Source organism: Crotalus tigris, unplaced genomic scaffold, assembly GCF_016545835.1.
Source record: "Crotalus tigris isolate CLP2741 ecotype Arizona unplaced genomic scaffold, ASM1654583v1 scf7180000017568.12009008, whole genome shotgun sequence".
NCBI lineage: Eukaryota > Metazoa > Chordata > Lepidosauria > Squamata > Viperidae > Crotalus > Crotalus tigris.
Genome location: NW_024096478.1, coordinates 6,557,706 through 6,581,128, shown reverse-complemented (window position 1 = coordinate 6,581,128; position 23,423 = coordinate 6,557,706). Strand labels below are relative to the sequence as shown.

General features: G+C 38.1%; 1 protein-coding gene across 15 annotated transcripts in view; it reads left to right on the top strand.

Moving 5' to 3' along the window:
* SH3TC2 (SH3 domain and tetratricopeptide repeats 2) overlaps positions 1 to 9,872 on the top strand; it is a 63,666-nt gene extending 53,794 nt beyond the window's left edge. For 12 of the 15 annotated variants that reach the window (XM_039352340.1, XM_039352354.1, XM_039352369.1 and 9 more), the window contains 5 exons: positions 2,755 to 2,905; positions 3,771 to 3,893; positions 5,197 to 5,347; positions 6,390 to 6,586; positions 8,116 to 9,872. In XM_039352340.1, the coding sequence (XP_039208274.1) occupies positions 2,755 to 2,905; positions 3,771 to 3,893; positions 5,197 to 5,347; positions 6,390 to 6,586; positions 8,116 to 8,307 (814 nt within the window). In that variant the 3' untranslated portion in view covers positions 8,308 to 9,872. Of the gene's footprint in view, positions 1 to 1,500; positions 2,906 to 3,770; positions 3,894 to 5,196; positions 5,348 to 6,389; positions 6,587 to 8,115 lie in introns of those variants that run through there. The other 3 variants (XR_005557792.1, XM_039352438.1, XM_039352430.1) reach the window with 3 other exon arrangements.
* The last annotated feature ends 13,551 nt before the right edge of the window (positions 9,873 to 23,423 follow it).

The following is a 23,423-nucleotide window of genomic DNA, read 5'->3' as shown; positions in this document are numbered from 1 at the left end:
GTCTTGGTTTGTGGGAAAATCAGCATGGATTAATATCTGTGACACTTTAAAGCAAAGCATGTTTTCTCTTGGTAAGCCAGAAGTCACTTCATCAGTCATATAATATGTTCACCTGTCAGATAAATACAGATGAGAATGATATCTGGAATATAAGGAAAGAGGCAAAAAGAAAATAAGTACACAGACTTCCTTGCTTTAAAAAAAAAAAAGGGGGGGGGGGTTTAGAAACAATTCTGCACCCAGATGCAGAATATCAATGTATTTACTGTGAATTCAGCTCAGAGCTCATTTGTTAACAAGTGTAATCATATTAATATGCCATGTTGCAAATGGCTGAACGAAAAGCACTGGACCTACATACAATAACCAGGATACAAAGAAGAGTGTGTGGATGCACAGGAGAGAAATGTATATGTCACCAGATATTTCAAGCTAGGTTTTCCATAGTGGTTCACTTGCTTCAAGTTGCCACCTTTTCCTTTGTTTTTTCTTTTAATAAAGAATTTGTTTGAAACATTTAGAAAATAGAATAAGTAGCTACATAAGAAAAAAATAGGGGGAATAAATATCAGCAAAGAAAGATTGATAATTATAAAATTTAAGATTCATTAACTCAATATTTCATTAATTTGTTAATTAAATCTATAGACCTAACTTCCATATATTATCTTAAGAAAAAAGTTAAAATCTGTATAACATTCTAAAGATTAATATTGATAACTTTGCTATTTGTCATTGTTCTAAAAATAAATGCACATAATTATATAAAAGAAAGAAAAGAGCAAAGGGAAAAAGAGAAAAGAATAAAAAATACAAAAAGGAAAAGAATTCAATAAAAACAATATTAAGTTCTAATCTCCTCCCATTGTTTCTTACTGGCAATCAATGTACTTTATCAGCCCTCCAAGGCAGACCAGTCTTGGAAACCTTATATATACTAATACTGCTTTTATTACAAATTTACAGTAACAGAATATTGCAAGTCTGAATGTACTTCCCCCCTCTTTTAGTTATCTTCCTGAGCAGGGGTCCCCAACCCCCGCTCCATGGACCGGCACCGGGCTGCAGCATGCCAGAAACCGGTCCATGCAAACAAGCAAAGCCCCATCTGTGGGATGCAGGCAGTACATGAAACCACACCCCCTCCGGTCTTCAGAAAAACCTCTCTCCACAGAACCGGTCCCTGGTGCTCAAAATGTTGGGGACCTCTGTTCCTGAGAACTAGGGAGAGTTTTATCTGAAATGCTTACTCAGATTACAGATCTGTCCAGACCCAGATCTCTTTTATCTGACCACTGTCTTCATAGCAGTTCTTCCTTCTCTTTCTCAAGGTTATGCCTTTTCCAAATTACCTACTTATAAATATCAAAGTTGTTTCTAATTACCTGTTTCAAAGGCATATTTCCCCATTTTCCCCAAAGCAGTAGTCTTCTTCCCAACTAGGCAATGTTGACATAACTACAAAAGGGGAGAGGGACGTTAGAAATCTTACTTTTGCAGGAAGTCAGAGGCAAGGTTTTAAGCATATGCTATTCTGGATGGCTTGGAGAGAGAAAAGAAGGTGAGTAATTTTAATGAATTCACTAGAATAAAAGATTACACATTGCTAGCGTAGCCATTGTTGACTTTGGATGCAAACAGCACATTGGTTTCAGAGATGGAGGTACCCCATGGATCTAAAGATATGCCTACCCTAGTGTTTCTTAATCTTGTACCTTTAAGATGTGTGTAATTCAACTCCCAGAATTCTCCAGCTGGCTGAGGAATTCTAAAAGAGTTGAAGTCCACATATGGTAAAGTTGCCAAGGCTGAGAAATGCTGGCCTACCCTCTTGATCTCTGAAGATTGTCACTGGTTCACTTGAAAGGCTGCCTGGCATTTGCTCTGTAATCTAAAGCTTAACCTTTGAGGAAAGGTTAGCAGAAGGAGTAGCACTGCCTATATCCTTCAGCCAAGGCAACAGCGAGAATTCTCTAGCTTTAAAGACTCATGGGTCACATAAAGAAGCACAAGGAGGTCAGTGGCATATGACCATGCCCCTTGAATGAATGCATGCACTGTTCTGAATACATGCCACACAAGAGTTGGTATGAATGGAAGATAATAAAAATGATGGTGCTTGAATTTTTTTGAGGAAGAGGGAAATGAATATGGCAAACAAACTAAAGCAGGGGTCTTCAAACTTGGCCCTTTTATGACTGGACTTCAACTCCCAGAATTCCTCAGCTAGGTGTGCCTAGCTGAGGAATTCTGGGAGTTGAAGACCACAAATCATAAAAGGGCCAAGTTTGAAGACCCCTGAAATAAAGAGTGTGGATTGTTTTCTGCTTGCTTCTTACCTTCTTTCAAGATGTTATGCCTGAAGGAAGCTGTTTGCCTTGTTATATCTGCTAGGGTTTCTCATGCTATCCAAAATCTTGGAAACTATCTCTTTGTAACATGATTTTTAAGCTGTATAATTAAAATAAAAGGAAGTAACCTTCTTCCCTATTGTTTTTTTTAAATCTCTTGAATGTGTCTTCCATTAAGAGTGATATCTTTAGAACATGAACTTATTTAAGGACGAATGTAAAGGTTCATCTGCTTAAAATAATTTCTCCATTGGATTTAAGACCAAAGGAAAGAATTCAGCCTGTGTGAAGGTCAGAATGCAGTTTCTTGTAAGCGATGTTTTCTAGAGTGGCTCAAAATGAGGTGGTTTCTTTTAACTATTCATGAGTTTCACTAATAATGAAATACATGTAAATCCAACAGATCTTTGAAACAGGCATTGGATTCTACCAAGCAGAGCCTAAGAATATTTATTGATCTGGAGGAAATTATTAAAACAGCCCAGGCCTGGTTACAGGCTGGTAAGCTCTATTATCAAATGCAAGAGAATGAACTTGTGGAAATGTATTTACAGGTACATAAAAAAGTTGTTTTCTAAGTTGGTATTTTTCTGTTCTTTTTTTACTAGTTGTAACTTTTTACCCAACTACTTTGTAAAAGATTATTGCAAAAGTGTGATTTCAATCATTGGATAACCTAGATCATTCTTTATAAAATGCGAGTTTTCATCTGTGTCTGGCACATGAGGATGCTGAGTCAGTGTCTAACAATATAAGGCATCACCAACCATGGCAGTAAATATCCCTCTAGCTATTACATATAGACTGGATCTTGGCTGAATCATAGATCTTCTGCATTGCCCATATGCATGTTTTGTGCTCTAAGCTTTAAACGAAAGATTGCAGTTACATATTGCACACTTATCTTAATATTAGGTCATATTAAATATTAATATTTAATATTGGGTTATATAATATTTCACACTGAAAACCTATGACTTTCATTTGTGGGTGCAGAATTTAGATTCATAAGCAACATTTGGATTTGTAGTGTGATTTCAGAGATTTGGTACTGAAACGTAAGGGGGGGGGTGAGTAGAAAAGCATTAGAGTGATGAACATCAAATTACAAAAAAGGAGAACTGAATGCTATGAAGTAAAATAAGAGGGTACATATCACCAAGCAATGGAAATCTCTCTGCATGGAGAGATGTTTAAATTTTTTGTACCTACTTTCCACTTTTTCCTTCAGAATTATAAAATCTCTGCAATGGAAATAAAAAAGAAAATGTCATGAAGGGTTCTGTATTTTGTTATGTATAAGAGTCTTAAAATGGATGCAGCTAAGTTGTAGTGTCCTGAGTTGTTTTGAGCAAACATTCAGCCTTTTTCCATGATCCTATTGCCTTAGCTGTTAACCTCACTGGATCCCCTTTCCAGGCATCCATAGAGACAGCACTGAAACCCAAAGAGCTGCACCTGGCCATGGAATTATACGAAGAGGCAGGAGATGTCTTCTTCAATGGAATCAAGAACAGGCACAAGGCAGTGGAATATTACAGGGTACTAACTACAAGATATATTTGTATCAACATCTCGAAAGGTTGCCAGTACTGGGTGGTTCCAACATTGATGGAAAGAAACTGTGCAGAAGTAGAAAGTGGAAAATGAGATGAACATCAGACAGAAATCATTGGGGGAAGGGGGGAACCACCAACCTACTCCAGTGATTCCTTCTGTGCCTCTACATGCTAACATTGCTGGCTGAAAATAAGCATACTGGAATCTGGGGGTATACTTAGGCATGGCAATGAAGGTCAGAGGACCATTGACTGTGTTGTGGCTGTTAATTGTTAAAGTAAGATCATGGTGAGGAATTTTCTTGTTGTTGCTCTTTGCATATTATCCTTTTATTTAATTCATGCCCTCCTGATACAACATATGATTTGACTGCAAAAGGTCATTAGTTCAATCCCTGATACCTTCAGAGTATATAATAATGGGAAAGCATTGTTTTAGAAATCTGGATTGCTGCTGCTGCTGCTGATTGCTAGGGTAAAAATGCAGTCCAGTGCAACTGTGGCATTTGACAGCTTGATGGTGATCTTTACAAGATCCCTTCCATCTGTACTGAAGGATGCACTCTAAGAACTTTACTTAAATATCTTTGAGTACAAAGTAAGCAGGAGTTCTCTTTCTTTTTCTTGTGTGCTCTTTCCCTCTTTTTAGTAACAAAGCCCTACCATCTCTTTTTAAGTGTTCAAAGTGTTAATGAAGTGGTGCTTTAAAAAAAGAAAAAAGAAACAGAGAAAATGTATAGCCCTTTCATCTTTAAAAATAAGAAATGAACTTTTTTTTTTAGAAAAAAAAAATTGTCTACTTTCTAAAAGTCTATAATGATCTGATTGATCCAACAGGTAGCCTTTTCTTTCATATTAAACAATGTGTGCAAACTGTGTTAAATTTATAGTGACAGACGGCTTTAGTTTTGCTGAATTAATAGACTTAAACCTGTTTCTAGGCAAAAGCCAAATGGGCAGCCATCCAGTTGCACAAAACAAGGAAACAAAAAGCAAAATGATCTCAGGTTCATCTAAAGTTCAAGAGAAGGTTAAGTGAGAGCCAAACAAAAGTTATGTTGTGTTTCAGGTTACCTATAAATCTGAAAACTGTGAGATAACGTTCCTTTCAGTTATCAGAAAATGATGCTTTGGCAAAAAAATGATTATCAAAGAGACTATATGCATGGTCAGGTCTTCTTTGCTTTGTGTGAGCTCTCTTGGGACTCTTGGTTGGGCTGCAGGGGGAGGATGGAGAGTAGAAAGTTATGAAACCACCATGACAAATTGTTTGGTGTTTTTGCCAGGGAGGAGCTATACCTTTGGCCAGGAAACTGAGAGACACAATAACGGAGTTGAGAGTGTTCAACAAGCTAGCTGAACTCCAAATTGGGCTCCACAATTATGAAAACGCTTTGGAATTTGCTACCTTGGCAGTCAGACTCAGCGTGGATGTAGGTAGGAAGGAATCAAGGTTTATAACACAAGAATACCTAAGTCATATTCTGAAAATTGTCAATAATTTGTGAGTACAGAAAATAACCACCATACATCTCTTAGAAGGTGATGTCACCCAAGTCAATTTAAAATATTCAAGTTGGCCTCAGTAAATGTTTTAAAAAGTACAAAGGTAAGTGGGCATTTATTATACTTCATTCAAAATCAAAGAAGTAGTTCTTCGCAGATTTTATGAATTCACAACCACTGGGAAAGAATTGCCAGATAAATTTATCCTTCCTCAGATAAAGGCTGATGATGTCCCAGTCAGAGATGCCTCAGTCGGTGTTGTACAAACATTGCTTGATTTTTGGACACAATATTTTGTTGACAATGATTGCAACCAATAGCCTAGAAATTCTTAACTGAAAGCAAATGGAATGTGTTTCTATCAAATGGATTATTTCACGTATCCTTATCATTTCCACAGTATTCATTTTGTTGTGTAATTGCTCACCTTGGAACAACAAGGCACGAGCTTTTGAAGACAGCATGTCTAATTTCATCGCAGTGAAATTTAATAGTCTACATTATCGTGTTTCAAGCAAGGAATCTGCCCTTCAATTTTTTTTCATTTCCGCTGAGAATGATTGTGTCTATGGAAACATTGTATACATATTTTTCAAGATTGCAGTAATGGAGTGTTTAATGCCTACCACATGAAATTGGCATGTCTTCCCTATCATATTGAATTGCCATTGATTTTATGACATTAGGAACATGCATAAATAAAACAATTGTTTGCATTTATTATTATGGTTGCTACTGTGGGATTGGCACTGCACATTAACTTCTGGGGGAACAAAAAGGTGGTGGCTAGGGAACACGGTGCAGTCTTCCCAAATCCTAGGAACTGGGCAGCAAGCAGTTCAAATGGTGCTGCTCGGGGATTGAAGTACATGGTCTTTTGGGGGTCTAGGAGGAAGGGGAGAGTTGCAAATGCTGCAGCCTTTACAATTGCCAAATAGTCATTTATGCCATTTTGACACTGTTCTCATTCCAGGAGATCATTTGCAAGAATTGGTTGCCTTTCATCGGCTGGCAACTGTATATTACCTTCTGCAAATGTATGAGATGGCTGAAGACTGCTACTTGAGGACGCTCTCTTTGCATTCACCAGAACTGCAAGGGGCTCAAGAAGCCATATATTACTCTAAGGTTTACTACCGACTGGGAGATCTCACTCTCCACAAATTAAAGGTGAAATATAACATCTGTGATGTCTGACCTGTTGCATTTTAGTAAAGATGCTCTGGTTTGATTTACTTTGCACTTAACAATGAAAATATTTAGAATCTTGTGAAAATATTGAATGAGTGTATTTTTATTTTTTATTTTTTTGCTTCAGTGTCAGCAACTATTCCATTTTCTGGACCTTCAATTCACTTTGTTCAGTTAATACTTTTTCAGTTTACAAAAGGGATATACCGTATATTCCGGCGTATAGGGCGACCCGGCGTATAAGACGACCCCCGAGTTCGACGCCGGGTCGCAAGACGATCACGCCAAGTCGCAAGATGATCGATGCCGAGTCGCATATAAGACGACTTTCTAGGCATGCGACTTGGCATCGATTGTCTTATACGCCGGAAACTACGTTATTTCCGGCGTATAAGACGACTTTCTAGGCATGCGACTCGGCGTCGATCATCTTATACGCCGGAAATAACGTCATTTCCGGCGTATAAGATGATCGACACCGAGTCGCATGCCTAGAACGTCATCTTATACGCCGGAAATAATAAATAAATAAATAAACGTTATGACTCGGCGTATAAGACGACCCCAGAGTTCGGAGGCTGTTTCATCGCTCTCAAAAGTCGTCTTATACGCCGGAATATAAGGTACTATTTGTTTCAGGATAATGTCCAGACTTTGACAAATCAATCAAAGGAATATACTTCAAAGCGAGGATAAAAGCTAAATTTTACTTTATTCCATTTCAGTTAAGTTGAACTACTGTGATCCTTTCTCATACATTCAATAATTCCTCATCTTCTTTCAAATTAAAATAGCCATTTCGTTGCACTTTAGAGTACAGCAACCAGAGCCAGAATGTAAATATCTCCAAGGAATTACTAAATGCCAATAAAAGCCTAGAACTCTCTGAATCTTTTTTCTGCCATGTTTAGTTACCTAAGGTTTTTCAGTCCAGATCTGACATGCTCTAATTTGGAAGGGCTCTGGAAGCTTCACACACTGCTTGGAAGGACTACATGTGGCTTGGGTTGCAGGCTGTCAGCTGTGATTTATGATATGCCATCCTGATGTCCTCTACCTTTGATGCTCTCCTTATTTTGTTCTGCAGTTGCCACTCCCTTTTCTAAATATCCTTGCTTTGGATATGATTTTCAGTAGCCCCACCATGTCCCTTCAGTAGCTCCTCACATGTCCCTTCATACATATTGTATTATTTCATACATATTAATTGTTCTTAGTCTGTATGAAATTAATTAATTGCTATTTCAGGCAATCAAATCTGCATTCATTTGCTCTGCATAAGTGGTGAACTGGGATGGCTGCACATTTTGCCTCATTATAATCCAAACTGAGGGGAAAATTGCTTGAAGGACAGGGTCATGCTAGTAAAAGCCATTTAAGGTTCCAAGTGTTGATACATTTTTTTTTCTTTCTTAACCTATTTTTCTTTTGATCCCTACCATGTTTTCAGCCTTGACTGAAAGAACCTTCCAGTGCTTTACTTTTTACCTCTTTCCTTTTATTCTCAGGATGAGCAAGATGCAGCCAGTTACTTCTTCTTGGCCTTGGCTGCTGCCACTGAGTTTGATGACTGTGGTTGGCAAGGCAAGATCCAAGCCAGGTTGGCTCAAATATTTACTGATACCCAAACAAATAAGAATCCAAGTGGGTGGACAACCTATCGGGCCCGATGGTTAAGCGAAGGAAGACATGATGTATGAGCCATCTGTTAATAGAATTCACAGCTCTTGATGAAAGGACATCATTGTCCCTCTGCCAAGAAAAGAAGAGAATTGTCAATCTGGTGCTTCTAGTCCCTTGTGTTTCTGAATGAATAGAAATCTTGTGGGCTGTTGTAAATGGATATACACTGGCCATCAGCTAATGTGCGAGTGTGAGTGAAAAAGCAAGCTCATTTTTTAAATTTTATTTTATCAGCTACATGTAAAGAAGACTTCATTCACATACATGGGCCTTATTTAAGAGATTAGAGGACGTAAAAAAATCAGTTAAAGCAAGACTGAGAGCCAGCTGGTTATAATGATTAAGACACTAGGTTAGAAACTGGGTGAGTGTGAGTTCTAATCTTGCCTTAAGCACAAAGCAAGTTGGGTGACCTTGGGCCAGCCAATTTCACTCTTTAGCCAACCACTTCTGAAAAACCTCACCAAGAAAACAGCAGACTTCTTTGGGCAGTCTCTGAGAATCAATGTCATTGAACAGAAGGGGGAGGAAAAGCAAGATAATGAATGCACACCATAAAAGCTGAAAAGATATGGGGGTGCAGATTGTGTGTGATAAGAAATAAATGGAGCTGATCCTTGGAGAGAATATTCAACATGCACCCATTCATCCTCAGTACCAAAAGACAAAGTCCTTTACAAGATAGCAATCAACAGAAAGCCTCTTGACAGCCTGAGAAAGAGTGCGAGAAATTGCTCTTGCAACAAATGTGATTCTTTGTTCCTGTGTATCTCATCAGTTATCTGTGCTTAGACCAGGAAAGGGACAGAATCCACCCACTCTGCTCAAAAGGCTAAACAAAACCAGATCTATGTTTCAGTGGAAAACATCATGAAATCCCAGGGTTCAAGCTGGCTATGAAGTAAAAAAAAAAAAGCATCGCAATAAATTGCTTCTATATTATTGCCAAGAAAATAATGCAAGAGCATGCATAAAGTCACCAAGGGCTAGGTATAACTCAAATACTTATCAGTATTTATATTTATTTTGGTTTCTCATTAATATCTGCCTCACACTTCAAATAAACTAAGATCTCAAAAGGACCCTTTGGAAAGGATGGAAACGAGAATACCATATCCTAAGTATGGTTAAATGAGCTCTTCAGAGGTATCTCCTTCCTTCTTAATGGATTGTGTTGCCAGCTCTCCACTGATCCTGAAGAAGAAAGGAAATGGCCCCTGTATATCTAGAGAAGGAGGGAAGGACATGATTGGAAGCTTCTTGGGAAAGCAAAGAAACCTCCATACTCAGCCAGATGTATTGGGCTTCCATACTGCTGGAAGGTGACTACAAAACTTTCAGATTCTTTCTCTCAGTGAGATACCCTCAGGAAGAGCATGCTTACCACACTACTATAGCTGTATCTGACATGTAGCTCATTGGATTTCTTTGAATCATTTGCTCTCTGCCCATCCTACCTCACAGGATTATGAAGGTCTTTTAACAAACTACACATGAGATGACCTCTATGCATGATGGCTTGATTTGATCTCTTTAGAAGAAAGTCAGGAAATAAAGACATACACTTCTTTTTGCCTGTAAACTATTGACTGTCCTCATAACCAAGAATCAAAAATTTGTTTTCAAGCTGGGTTTTTTTTTCAGAGTAACAAAAAAGGAAGTTAAAATTCTTAGGAGGCTTAATGCTGTGCTAGCTTTGAGATGCTACAGATTTACAGACCATCTTGTAGCCCCACCAAATATATTCAGGTTCAAATGAGAAGTCAAAGCCAATTGTCCAGGATTTCTGCATGTGGAAATATTTTAATATGACCAGGGCTAAACGTGGGAAGCTGAACTGATGCTATGTAGTTGGACTGTGCTTCCTTAGAAGTCAGGGTACAAATCATTTGGGGGCCAAAGAGAATATCTGTCTTCTGAACAGCATGCCAGAAGTAAGATCCATAAAAGGAGTGTGACCAGGATTACATCTGATTTAATTAAATTTAAAATTAAATAAATTAACTACAGAACCAATAGTAGAATAACTCCCAAATTCCTGATTTTTTTTCCTTAAAAATTATAAACAGGTGGGAAATTTGGACCAATTCTGGGCTCAAAGGCTTTAGGGAGCAGCAGATTGTTTCAATCAACTCATTTTGCTTCATAAAGCACTCTTGAAATTCTTGCCTTGCCTCTAAGATTTTGCTCTTGAAATGAAATGTAGCACAGACACAAATTCACCTTATTTTGTTTTTTTTCCCCAATAATATTCTAGAGATGCTTATTCATCCATTTCCATCATAGGATGAATACGATGTCTCAACAATTTAGAGCAGACCTGATTCCCCATGCAATAAATAATGGTTATGCCAGATTGTATTTTGAATATTAAGGAAGAAACACAAACCAGTTGCCTGCTTTGTGTCTGAATGTTGAGTTTTTCACAAAGGTATCAATCAAAGTGGTAAAGGACATGTCACAACTGTTGAAGGAAAAGTCTTCATCATGGTTCAGTCCAAGCCAGGAATAAAACAACATGGTGACTGTTTTAGAAAGAAGGTTGCAGTTTATTGAAGAGGAGAGCCAGACAGAAAGATGGCTCTGGAAGAAAAAAGAGAGTGAGCACATGTAGGGAATGGACTTTTATACCTTCTGGAGCCTTTTGTTTGGAGTTGTTCCTGTGACATGAACTTTGACCTGAGTCTGAGTGTGCCCTTTGGTATCTGTAGGTTAATCCTATTATGTCCTGTCTTAGAGTTTGGGTGGGGTATGTAGATTTTAGGTGTCTTTGTCTTCTTAATCTTCTAGTTGGGGTCCTCCAACCTTCCTGGATTATTTACATCTGCTTTCTACAGAGCTGGTTTCTGCTTGGGGGAGGGAGACTTGGGACTACTAAGAAAAACTGGGCATGCTTTTCTGCCTCTTTAAGATCCTTTGAGGAAATATATTTTTCTGCCCTTTAATATTTCCTTTTGTTCCCACACAATGAAACTGGAGAAGTATGCATAAAACTAACATTGTTTGTGAAAATCTTCTTGGTTATACCAGCAGCCATTCTGAAGCAGTACAATAATTATAAATTTTTCAATTCTCCACAAAACATTGCTACAGCCATTCGCAATGACCTCAGAACAAATGTTGCAGCACTTAAATAACTAAATACAACAGGGTCATGGCTCAAAGTTAGACTACTTGTTAGTTATGCAGATGGCTTCAGGCATATTCTTTATCACCTTGCTTGAAAAAAGCCTCCAATAGCAAATCTGAGGATTTATCTGAAAGGCCCACCTAACATCTTCCAGATATGAGCTAATGATCTGATTCTATATGACAGCTACCTATGTTAATGTATGATCGTGGGTGTTACATTGATTAAACAGATTTTAGTATTTGCTTTTTACTTGTACCACAGCTCGTCTCACCATTAGAGGGCAATAAATGCAGTATTTTCAATTCCTTTAGACCTTTCAGTCCTTATTAAGAACAAGAATCTGTTAAGAAATTGATGAAGGCTTCTAAGCAGTCTGAAGTTTTAAGACTTATCTATGGCTGGATATGTTGAGAAACATGACATTTTTTCTGTACATTTCTCTACATCGTATACAAATGAAATTTCCTAAATGTTATGCACAGAAAGTGAGATTTGTTATCCTACACTCATTTGGGGGGGGGGGAGTCTATTGCAATAACAAAAACTTGCTTCTCAAAAAAAATGACAAAAGAATTATCCTTTATTGTTTAAGACAGAATTTAAATGATGTCATGGTATAGTATGACTTAAGCCGGAATATATTATTTGAATAACACATATCCTTTGAAAAAATACTGAAGCAGTTCAAAAGACTTCATGACAGCATACACAATCTCTTTCTCATATACATATGTGCCTACACCTTTCTTCTTCCTTATATAGAAATAGATTTACTCTTTCACTAAATTTTTACCTGCTTTGACTTGACTGGACAATGCCTGGAATAATAGGTGGAAATAAAAGGTGAAAAATATTTTGCTTTTCTGCTCTCTGAGCTGGTTGCTGCCTACCTCAGAAAGATGAGTTAAGACACTGCCTACAGTTTTCCACAGAAATGCCAAGCAGATCTGCCAAACTCCCAAAGCCCAAATCTTTATTTGGACGTTCAAGTTTATGGTTATTTATTTTACTTCCTTGGAGTTCTGAGAAAGTTAATGTAAACAATCCATGAGAAAACCTACAGGACACTTGAATATGCACCAGGAGCATTGTTTGGCTTCTTTTCTGGGTTTTAATTGCTCTACTCTTGAAACCCTTTCTCCCAGTAATAGAAAATACTTGTAGCTCAGGTTTTAGATTTTGGCAGTGGTTTTTTTCTCCAAGCTTGTTTCAATATAATTTCTGAACGTTTTGTTGCCAAACTAGGTAATACCAGCAGCAGGATTTTCTTGTCCTATTCTCCTTAGTTCATAAATGTCTTTTGTGCCAGTGTGCTCAGTTGGTCGTGCAATTGGTCAAAGATAAAAAATCCCTGATTTCAAACCACATTGATGATCAACACACCAATTCGATTGGGAAGGAACAAAAATTATTGGGCCTGCCAGCACCTGCCTCACAGGCGAACTTATTGAGGCCTGGTTAAGCATATTGATCTAGATCCAATATATCAGTATGTAAGAAACCAGACCATTAGAAGTGCCATACAACAAGAGAACCAATCAGCTCAAATATAGCTCCTAACAAACAACCAATCGCATGACTACCGTATATTCTGGTGTATAAGGCGACCTGGTGTATAAGATGACTCCCATCTTTGGCGCCGAGTCGCATGCCTATAAAGTCGTCTTATACGCCGGAAACTACCGTAATTACCAGCGTATAAGACGACTCAGCGTATAAGACAACCCCCGACTTCGGCGCCAATTTTACCGCTTGCAAAAGTCGTCTTATATGCCGGAAAGTACAGTAACTGACCACACTGGCACACAAGATATTTATGAGCTAAGGAGAATAGGACAAGAAAATCCTGCTGATGCTGTTGCCTAGTTTGGTAACAAAACATTCAGAAATTATATTGAAACAAGCTTGGAGAACAAACCACAGTCAAAACCTTTCTCAAAGTTCTTGATCATTTCAATTTGGCAGTGACAGAAGTACTTTTCTAGGGATCTGCATTTCCAATTGCCAATATCTGGAATGAAGGCAACGTTGGTCCAAATGAGCTTTTTTTCTGGAAAGCTGGTGAAAACAATACTTAAAGCAGAGAAATCCAGTTTCAAGATATTGCTTAACCAATCAATCTCCCTGGGTCTCTTTGGGTCAATCACTCTGTCTCAGTGAACCCTGTGTATGCCATGTTGAGCTTATATATATATATATAATGAACTTTTCATTAGTTTCAACATGGAGGCTTTAGAAATTTAACTCAGAGTGTTTGCCTGAAATTAGAATTTATTTTTTTTTTACTAAGATTCACTGCTTTCCTGACTAACCCTTTTGTACTCAAGAGACACAAAGAGTGGTGGTTAGAAAGAGCAATCCTTTTGAGTGTTGGTTAACTAGTATACTTGGTGCTAAGATATGGCAAGTTCAATCCCCAACATGTTTGCTTGAAAATCCAAACCACTGAACTCTATGGGGATACCTTTCTAGCAAGCACACTTTAGCAAATTAAAATGGTAGATTTTGCTCTGCTTAAATACACTTTTGACAGCAGGAAACTCTCCCATCTCCTATAAAGTAAGTGAACAGGCATGCCAGCTAAGAATGTGACTCAAGAACTAACTTCTAAGTCCCCTTTAATTCACTGCATAGCCTGGGGAAAATTAAATAAGTGTATTACTCTCCCATTTCAAAATGTCCCACATGGCACAATTTCTTTTCCTTCCTTGACAGATCTTAGTTGTCTTCATAGTGGGAAGTAAAACCTTGGTGCCCAGAGATAATTTTGATATTTAAGAGACATCCCAGCAATTTGACAATGCTAATAGAGAAACTGTTAATTCAGAAGACATCCACATTGGTCTTACATTGTAGGTGAAAATTATTTTTTTTATCTTTGATTGGGAGCTGTCCAAAGTTGGTTGAAAGATGTGTGACAATAGGCATATTTTAAATAAATAAAATAAAAATGAGACTTTCCAGTTGTCAATTGTGCACTAACCCCATCATTTTCCCCCTGATAATTAAATTTTAAAAAGCACTGTTTTCCATGAAATAGGAGTTTATCCCCTTCCTAGTACAGGTATTATGATTTATTTTATGAATGACTGATAATGAAAAATGAGCTGCTGAAGTTTCTGGTAAACACCGAGATGCTGGGTCTGTACAAGTGAAGACTGGAAAACAGTTGAAGGCTGGAAAATCTGGTTGATCTCAAGAGCTGAAGGAAGGTAAATGGAATGAACATAACACTGTCATCTAAAGAATAAAAGTTTTGCCATCTGCCGTAGATTTATCCTTTAGAAATGCTATAGTGTCAGCCTGTATTCCTCTTATAGTTATAGTTGCTTAGGAGTGTAAAAAAACCCCTATAAATTAAAAATGCAAAATGATAGTTAACCCAGTAAGAATAGCCCTATGATTAAAAGTTATGGAGGGAAATAGTTGTTGTGGTCATGATTATTTACTAAAATTCATAGGGTAAAAGTTGCTGTAGAAATGAATGCAATTGTATATTATGCTGAAAAGGCCCAACACTTGGGATAAGCCAATGGGCACATCTTAATTTCAAAAATTTAATGCTATGGAACTTATATGTGGCCACTCACGAAACACCCATGCCCCAAAGGCATACTCTGATGGCATAACTCCTGCCATCCTTTCAAGATTGCAATTTCTTTTCTATGGCTTCGTCTTACCTTGTCTTCACCCTACCTCAAATCCCTAGCAGAAAGACAGACTTGTAAAGACTCCTAGGCTGTAGCTATCAAAGTTTCACATTTTTTTTAGGATTTGCTTCAACATTCTTGGAAACAAATGTAACACTTTGTAAATGGTGTTGCCTGATCTCATAAAGCTAAGCAGGGTCAGACCTAATTAAAACTTGAACGGAAGAATATCAAGCCATTTTATGACTGAAGATAGAACTGGGAAGTTAAAAAACACCCCTCAAAAAATAAAAAAAAATCAACATTATGCTAAACTAGAAAGTAATAGGTAACATAAACCAAGTCTAATGTTTCCACGACAGCTATATAGATATACCCATATTGCCATTAGCTCGACTCGAAGGAGGATTGGTCATATTGCTCTGCAAAGCAACTTCAGAGGACTATTGAGAAAGGGGGTCCAAAAAATTAAGATGATGGGTATTTTTTACAAACACCTCTGATTGCATAGTCAGATCTTATTTTTATTCAAGTAATTAAAAAAAGGGAGGTGAAAAGGACCGGGGAGAAAAGGACCAGAAGGACAGGTGAAACATTTGGTGTCACTTGGGCAATTTGTCAGATGACCTATTATTTCACAGCAGTTCTTGCTTTGGGGAAATACTGTTACTATCACAGCATTCCAGAAATTCATTCCCTACCTTATTTTTATTATAAGGTATTCCTTCCCGTAAACATCTCATATGTCTAAAATGACAGTCCTAGAAGTTATTCTATTCACATGTACATTAGATGCAACAGAGAATTAGATATCTGATCTAATAAAATCAGCAGCTGCATCTTAAATTCTGCCCAAGGTGCTGGAATATAAACAAATAACAAATAGGGGCCGCAGGAGACGGTCAAAAACTCTGGCAACCAGATGGTGCAATGAAAACTCTGCCTGTTTTTAGGTGCATTGCACATTTGAAGCAGATATAGAATAGACAAAGCTTTCTTGGCACCCTCAAGGCTGCCATTTTTACTTTTTCTGGACAGAGTCCTACATAGCAACATAGAAAAAGTCCTCATTTGTACCTAGCATGGGCTGAACTGTGGCTCTTGCAATATAAAGAAGATGAATTAGACTACTGGAACATTTTTTCCTCAATTCCTGAACAGTAATTTTGTCTGATCAGTTGGAAAAAAAGACCAATGAATTTATAATTGATAAAACATAAATCAGCAATGTTTTAAAGACCGACCCAGATTTTTTATTATTAAATTTATGTGTTTCACCCATTTTCCTGATAAGACAACTATGGGCAGCTTACAAACTGTAACAAGATAAATCGGAAAATAATTAAAAATTTAAAAACTATGCAAAACATAGAACCAAGGAGACAAGTGGCATGGGGATGATGTCTTCTTTTCTCCTCAACTATCTCCAGTGGTAACCCCTCCCCCCGGGGCCCCAAGCCAATCAGCAAAACCAGATTTTAATAATCTTCTAGAAGGCGGAAAGAGTGGCAGAAGTTCTCACCTCTCTGGAGTGTTCCACAGAGATGTGGCCACATTGAAAAAGTTCTTTTTCTTGACCCTGCCTGCTAGAATTCTGAGCACAGGGGTCCCCAACCACTGGGCTGCAGCCCACTAGTGGGCCGTGAATTGTTTGCAACCGGGCTGCAGAAAAATTGGGTGAGTGCATTCTCACACACTCCATTTGCATGAGTGGTGAGTGCATATGCACGTCACTCACACAAATGGAGCTGTATGCTTGCCAACCACTACCGGGGAACCATCCCCTCCTCACCGCCAGTCCGCCAAACCAGAAAGGTTGAGGAACTCTATTTTAGCAGACAGGGTCCATAAGAGGCCCCTTCCACTAGAGCAGGGGTGTCAAACTCACAACATCATGTGACATATCGCGACATGTTGCGACTTTTTTCCCATTGCCGGCAATGGGGTGGGTGCGGTTTTGGCATGATGCATCCAGCCCGTGGGCCGGCAGTTTGACACCCCTGCGCTAGAGTGAGTGGGATGGGCTAATTCACTGAGGTGAGTCAGCTCTTTGGGTATCCTGGACCCATGCCATTTTTACAAATGTTTGTTGTATGTTTGTTTATTTCTACAGGATACAATTTGAACCACTCTGAGGATTACATAGAGCGTGGACAACAGGGGGATCTGGCATGCTATGGTCCATAGGGTCATGGAGAATTGGACATAACTTAGTGATTGAACAACAACAGGAGGACTACATGTGGCTCAGAGTCTTGGTTGTCCATCCCAATCAATGAATCATTTTATTTATTCCTCACACAGGTGCCCATTTCACTAAACATGAGTCTCAGCAGTGCATAATAAAAGAAGCCATAGAACAAACATTAAAACACATAAAATTTTACAAAACCAATTATTTACAAAAGAGACTATTTTCGGTGTTAAAGATCAAACAATCATTTTAACAAATGATCATTTTCTGGGATCCGCAATGCTGTTGGCATAGCCATGTTTTGAGGGCCTGGGGACCTGGATAATAGCTCTACATAGCACTCCATATCTTATGTAGAGAGGGCCTATTTATAAGTATTTTTACAAGGAATCTTTCCCTACCTAATTTCTTAGGTATCTGCATATAGGAAAGCTTGGCAATTATTGTGAAATACAGTGAAGAGCTGATATTCCATTTGATGGTTGTAAAATCATATGTAAATAAATAATATAGCTAACTCAGGGAGACTAAACAGATTGGAAAGACTAAAGAGAAAAAAAGTACAAGGAAAAACAGACAGATTGTTCAAAGATTCTGGAATTAGGAAAAAAATGGCTGAAAGACTCATTAGAAGAATAATGGCTTTACTAATCTGGCCAGAAATAAAAGTGGTTAGAAGCATCTATGAGACGTGTCTGATTTGTATTGAGTCTGATGCCATTTATGTAGAAAGCAAGAAGGAGTAAATCCATGTCATTCACATGGCAGATCTTTCCAGTTAACACTTGACCAACTGGCATTTTCAAATATTTAAAAGGTTGCCACGAAGAAAAAAAAAATCCCTCCAAGGACTTTATTAGAGATACAGGGCAAAGTTCAGAAAGATCCTCAAGGAGCACTGCTTTGCAACTCAAAAGCATGCTTAATTTTTGCTAACCCTCATTTATCCAGATGTTATACATAAATCATCATCTGCAGCATTCTGGATGATCTTCTGTGTTTTCTTTCATGTTTCAAAGCAGCTTCTGAAGTCCACAAATGACTGCAGAAGAAAGAGCATGTTGGAAAGCATCAGTAACACAAGCCACATTCTTCTCCTGCATCTGTATTTCACCCATAGTTAACATCTGGGAGAATTTTTTTTTCAGCAACAGATTTGGGTCATCTCAAAAAAGTCTGGCATGTTCTTCAAAAGATCCCTAGTGATGCATGGGCTGCTCAAAGGAGAAGACTTTCCTGACACAAGTAAGAGTTTGGTCTAGACAGAGATCCATTTAGTTTTTCTCCCAGTGCTATTGTTGGTCTGGATTCATCCTACCCTGCTCTTTTATGCTCCCTGGAGTTCCTTGGGGATCCTTCTTGTCACAAAGCAGGAAGCAAGGGCCGGAAACTTGGCAACAAGATTCTTCTTTTACAGGAGTGATAGGAAACAGCCTAAGTGCCAACAATTCTTGCAACAGTGCTTAATAATGTTAAACAGTGGATGGAGGAGAATGCAACTTCTAAACAAGAAGCCTGCCATGAGACACTCCAGGAATGGAAATAAAAATACTGAAATTAGCATCCAAACTCTAGAAGCAAAACAGGATGCTTTGGCCAAAAATCCATCTCCAGAGAGCTCTCCCTTTCTTCTAATTCAGCAAGAAATCTACAAGATTATCAGACTGATTCTGATGAAGTGTCTGCCTTCCCATTGGCGTCATTACTGACCTTTCTGGAAATAAATCTTTACTTGTTCTAGAGTGAATAGTTTTGGTTTGATTGAACAAGTGGTGCAAATTAGAAAGTTGCAGTCTTTGAGGATCATTGCATTACTCCAAACTGCCACAGTCTCGTCTGTGAACTAATAAATGAAGGAAACTCATTTTACCCAAACAATGAACAACTTCTTTGACACTCATCAATGGTCAAGATGGGCATGACCACTGGAGGGGGGGAGGTACCAAAATAGAATGGGGCCACATCCAATTCTTGTCTATTCCTGGTTTACATAATGTAATAAAGTATCCATCGTAACGTCAAAAGGTCTGATTCTGTAATCCTTTCTAACTGGAAGCTACTTGAATTTAATGGCCAGCCTGACCTTTGCATTTTCTCAAGGTTGATAATGTTTTCTACTTCATTTTAGAGAGGCCAGGGCCAAGATTAACATTCTTTTGGGGAAAAGTAACTCTCATGTATCAGTTCCAATTTCTAGATAAGAAATGTCTTCATTCTCACCCCAAACTGTTCTTTTAAGGTAAAGAACAACTTAGAGGTTTGTTAGAGGCAATCTACAGTATGATTGTAAATTACTTAGTTAACATTTGCAAAGACCTTTCTATACTTATACTATGTAGATGTATATTCACTCTAATTTTCAAGGGTTTGGGATGGCTGGTGTGTGCGAGCTCACGTTGAGTATTTAATTGAGCATGACAACTAGTTCAGTTTTTCCTGTTGTGAATTGGAGTTATTTCTGATCAGGGTTTTAATAGAACTTACTTTGATCTTTTTCCTTAACCAAAAGTTTTTAACACTTTTGGCTTTACTTCATTCAGGATGATAAGTTTCCTACAGAAAAGAGATCCTGTTCAAGTATATAGCTATAGCTTATAAAAGCAAGCCTTTTTCTTTCAGTTTATCATATGTTCTAAAAATAATTATTAACAAAACTTCCAATCAAAACAGATTCATATGAAAATAAAACAGAAATGTCTCAAGTTATGCACAGAGAGAAGTAGAGATAAATTCATTTTAACAGGAATTTTATCCTCATTTCTTCCCCTATAAGACCATATTTTCCAATACAGCACATATGATCATGGGATCATAGCATTAGTAGAAATAAATTTAATTTTAGAGGAATTTTGTCCTCATTTCTGTCCCCTATAAGACCATATTTTCCAATACAGCACATACAGCCATGGGATCATAGCATTGTAGAAGCATTTAGGACAAATTTAGGTCCAATCCAATCCCTATTCAGGGTAGAAATCCAAATATCATCCAACTTTGAAAACATCGCAAAAGGGAAGCCTAGACTGTTCCCTTGTAAATGGTTCTACAGTCAAGCTGTTCTTACTGTTCCTTAACATTCAACTAGAATATGTCTTCCTACAAATTAAAACCAAGATCCTGGCTTTTGGGGCAGAAGATCTTGTCCTTCTGAATGAGAAACTTCTTCAGATACTTGAAATGCATTTGATTCCCACCGTCATTCTGCCAAGTCTTGAGTCTTTTGTTTGTGTTTGTGTGTATGTGTGTGTTAAATTTCACTCTGTTAGTCCTTGAACTAAAATATAAGTTCATTTTGACTAGGGGAAGCAAGACCTGCCTCACTTTTCCCTTCACATCAGGTTGGGAAGCCTTGTCTCCTAAGAAAATGCTAAGAATTAATTACAGAACAAAAGCAAGTGGCCTGTGCCAGGAATTACTATAAACATCATTTTCCCTTATCCCTTGGCCTATAGTGTGGAGGTATTCTGCTGCATGGCCAAATTAAAAAAATAAACACCACTGTATTGAGCTCACTTTTTGGTACTCTATTTTTTAAAAAACTATTTACAGCACATTTCCTTGATATAGTGTGGTGCGCACTACTTCTATCTTTCAAATAGCAAATGCCAGCTTGCCCTCAAAGTTATGTATGTCCAAAGTAACGATAACCATGCTGTGTGTTTTATGTCCCTTAAAAATAGACATAAGATTGAAGGTTGATGTGGAGAATCTGGAAATCACTCTATGTTTTAAGTTCCAGCTCTGTCTTGATTCCTTCATCCAGGAAAGATATAAAAAGGATTATACAACTTGAGGCCCCAAGAATGTATCCGCCCCCCCCCCAAAAGCCCTTTTAATTGTTTATGTCATTCTTAACATGACAAAAAGTGAAAAATATTAAGGGCATGGAAGGGAATATATATTAATAGTATTTAATTAATAAACTGAAACGGGAAACAATTAAGTTTTTGTTCAGTCCTGCCCATGTGTTTGTCCTGTCATAAAACAAGGCACAACCTGGTCTCTTTCATTAGTTTTAAATTTCAGATTCTGTCTTCAAATCCAGCTCCTCTGTTTTTCCCAAGATGCCATTCCAGTTCTGTGCTTTATGACTGTGTACCTGAAATAGAGAGAGAGAGAGAGAGAAAGAGTACTTTTGAGATTACTTCTAGAAACTACAAGGGGAAAAAAATCTCAGGTGCTTTTTAGCAAGATTTTCCCATTGCCTCCTTCCTAGGGTTGAAAGAGAGGGACTGGCTCAAAGTCTTTGGCTTTGTGCCTAAGGCAGGACTAGAACTCTCAGTCTCCAATTTCTAGCCTGGTCCCTTCATTAAAATAGCATGTATGTATGTGTGTTCATGTATATATACATGACTACCGTTTACACCCTGATGATGTCAAGAGCTCTTGACGAAAGCTAGGTTCAGTAAATAAAATCTTTTATATTTTTATAAAACCTCAGAAAACATATATATATATGTATACACACACACATATATACATACATACATTTGTTTTCTGAGGTTTTTGCGGGTGTTTGTATATAGGTCTTTGGTTATTCGGGTTTCCTCCCGCGTAAAATTGGAAGTGTCTTGACAACGTTTCGACGAAGTCCCATTCATCATCTTCAGGCTGGTGTTTTCAGCTTCGTGCTCCTCGAAGCACGAAGTATATATATCACACACCATGCATTTACCCGCACAGAATAATTTCTGACAGTAAAAGACATTCCCAATTAGAATTCTGTTTTTTGCCAAATGAAATACATCCTAGGGCCTTATTGTTTAGACTTGTAACATTTGTCTGCGGGGTTAGAGGCTGATAAGGCAAATTGAAAATGTTTGAACTTACAAGAATCAGACCTCTGGGGTTGCCATCTGCTAATCTCAATCATATCCAAAAACTGTCTTTGTTAATCTTTGAAAAGTAGGCTTTTAGCCAGGCAAAATACCTTTGGCTTTCCATAAATAAATAAAAGTGGTGCAAGAGAGAAGGTGACTGCCGTAGTGAAGATCTCATTAAGGTGCCTGAGGATTTCCAGAGGGAAATTGGGAGGACCTCGGCTCTCTTCTCTTCAGCAGCATGTTCACCTTGCCATGTCATTGTCAGAGGGACAGTAAGAAAACCAAGGCTTTATGATTTTGGCTTAGAGAGAGCTAAGGAGTTAATCAAAATGGCATGTATTAGTATTTATAATAGATTACAATCAACAGCTGGCAAAGTTTGTGTTCGTTTACAGTAATTTTACTCCTATTCTAAGGCAATCCATATGTCAATATCTCTAAGTATAAGTTTAACTGAACCAAAATCTCTAGCATGTATTTATCAAGCCCTTTTCTGAAAGTTCCTAAAATGTGTCAGAAGCAGACAGCTTTCACCTATCCTTTCTTCCACAGTTGCTCTTCTAACTGCAGACATAGGAATGCAAACTCCCTGCTTAGCAAACTTTGTTTCCCTTTCCAAAAAATAAAAGTCAGCTATTACCTGAAATGGTGGGGGAAGTGGTGTGTGTGTGTGTGTGTGTGTGTGTGTGTGTGTGTGTGTGTGTGTGAAGGTGGGGAGAGAACAGACAATTTTAACCAACATTCCCATGCCAGCACCTGAATCTCCTACCCCTTTTATGGCTCTGCACCAGTCCAGGGCTACCTTGTTTTATGGTTTTCCTTTCCAGCACTAATTTTCCCTTTCAGGCAGCCTGTCCTGCCAGGTATGTTTCACTAAAACCTCATCAGTTGATTTCAGTTGTCCTCTGATCTTCTGCTATGTAGCTAGGAGGGAGCCCCTTGTTCCTGTGCTCACTTAGATGCTCCTTTTACTATCAGTATCTCCTTTGAACCTGAAAGAAACTCTCCCCTCCATCCCCTCACTGCCTACCTCTTCTGATCTTACACTCTTTGCCTTAAAAATAAACATATTAGATTGGATTGGATTAGATTAGATTAGATTGACAGATAGACAGACAGACAGACAGACAGACAGACAGTGTGGACCACATTGCAAATGGTTTAAGGACTGAACTATTAAGGGTTTTTTCTGACTGCTGACATACTTTGAGTGTTACACCTTGCTACCGAACCTAGAAGTAAGGAGAAATTTCCTAACAGTGAGAATAATTAACTAGTGGAACAGCTTGCCTTCAAAAGTTGTGTGTGCTTCATCACTGGAAGCTTTTAAGAA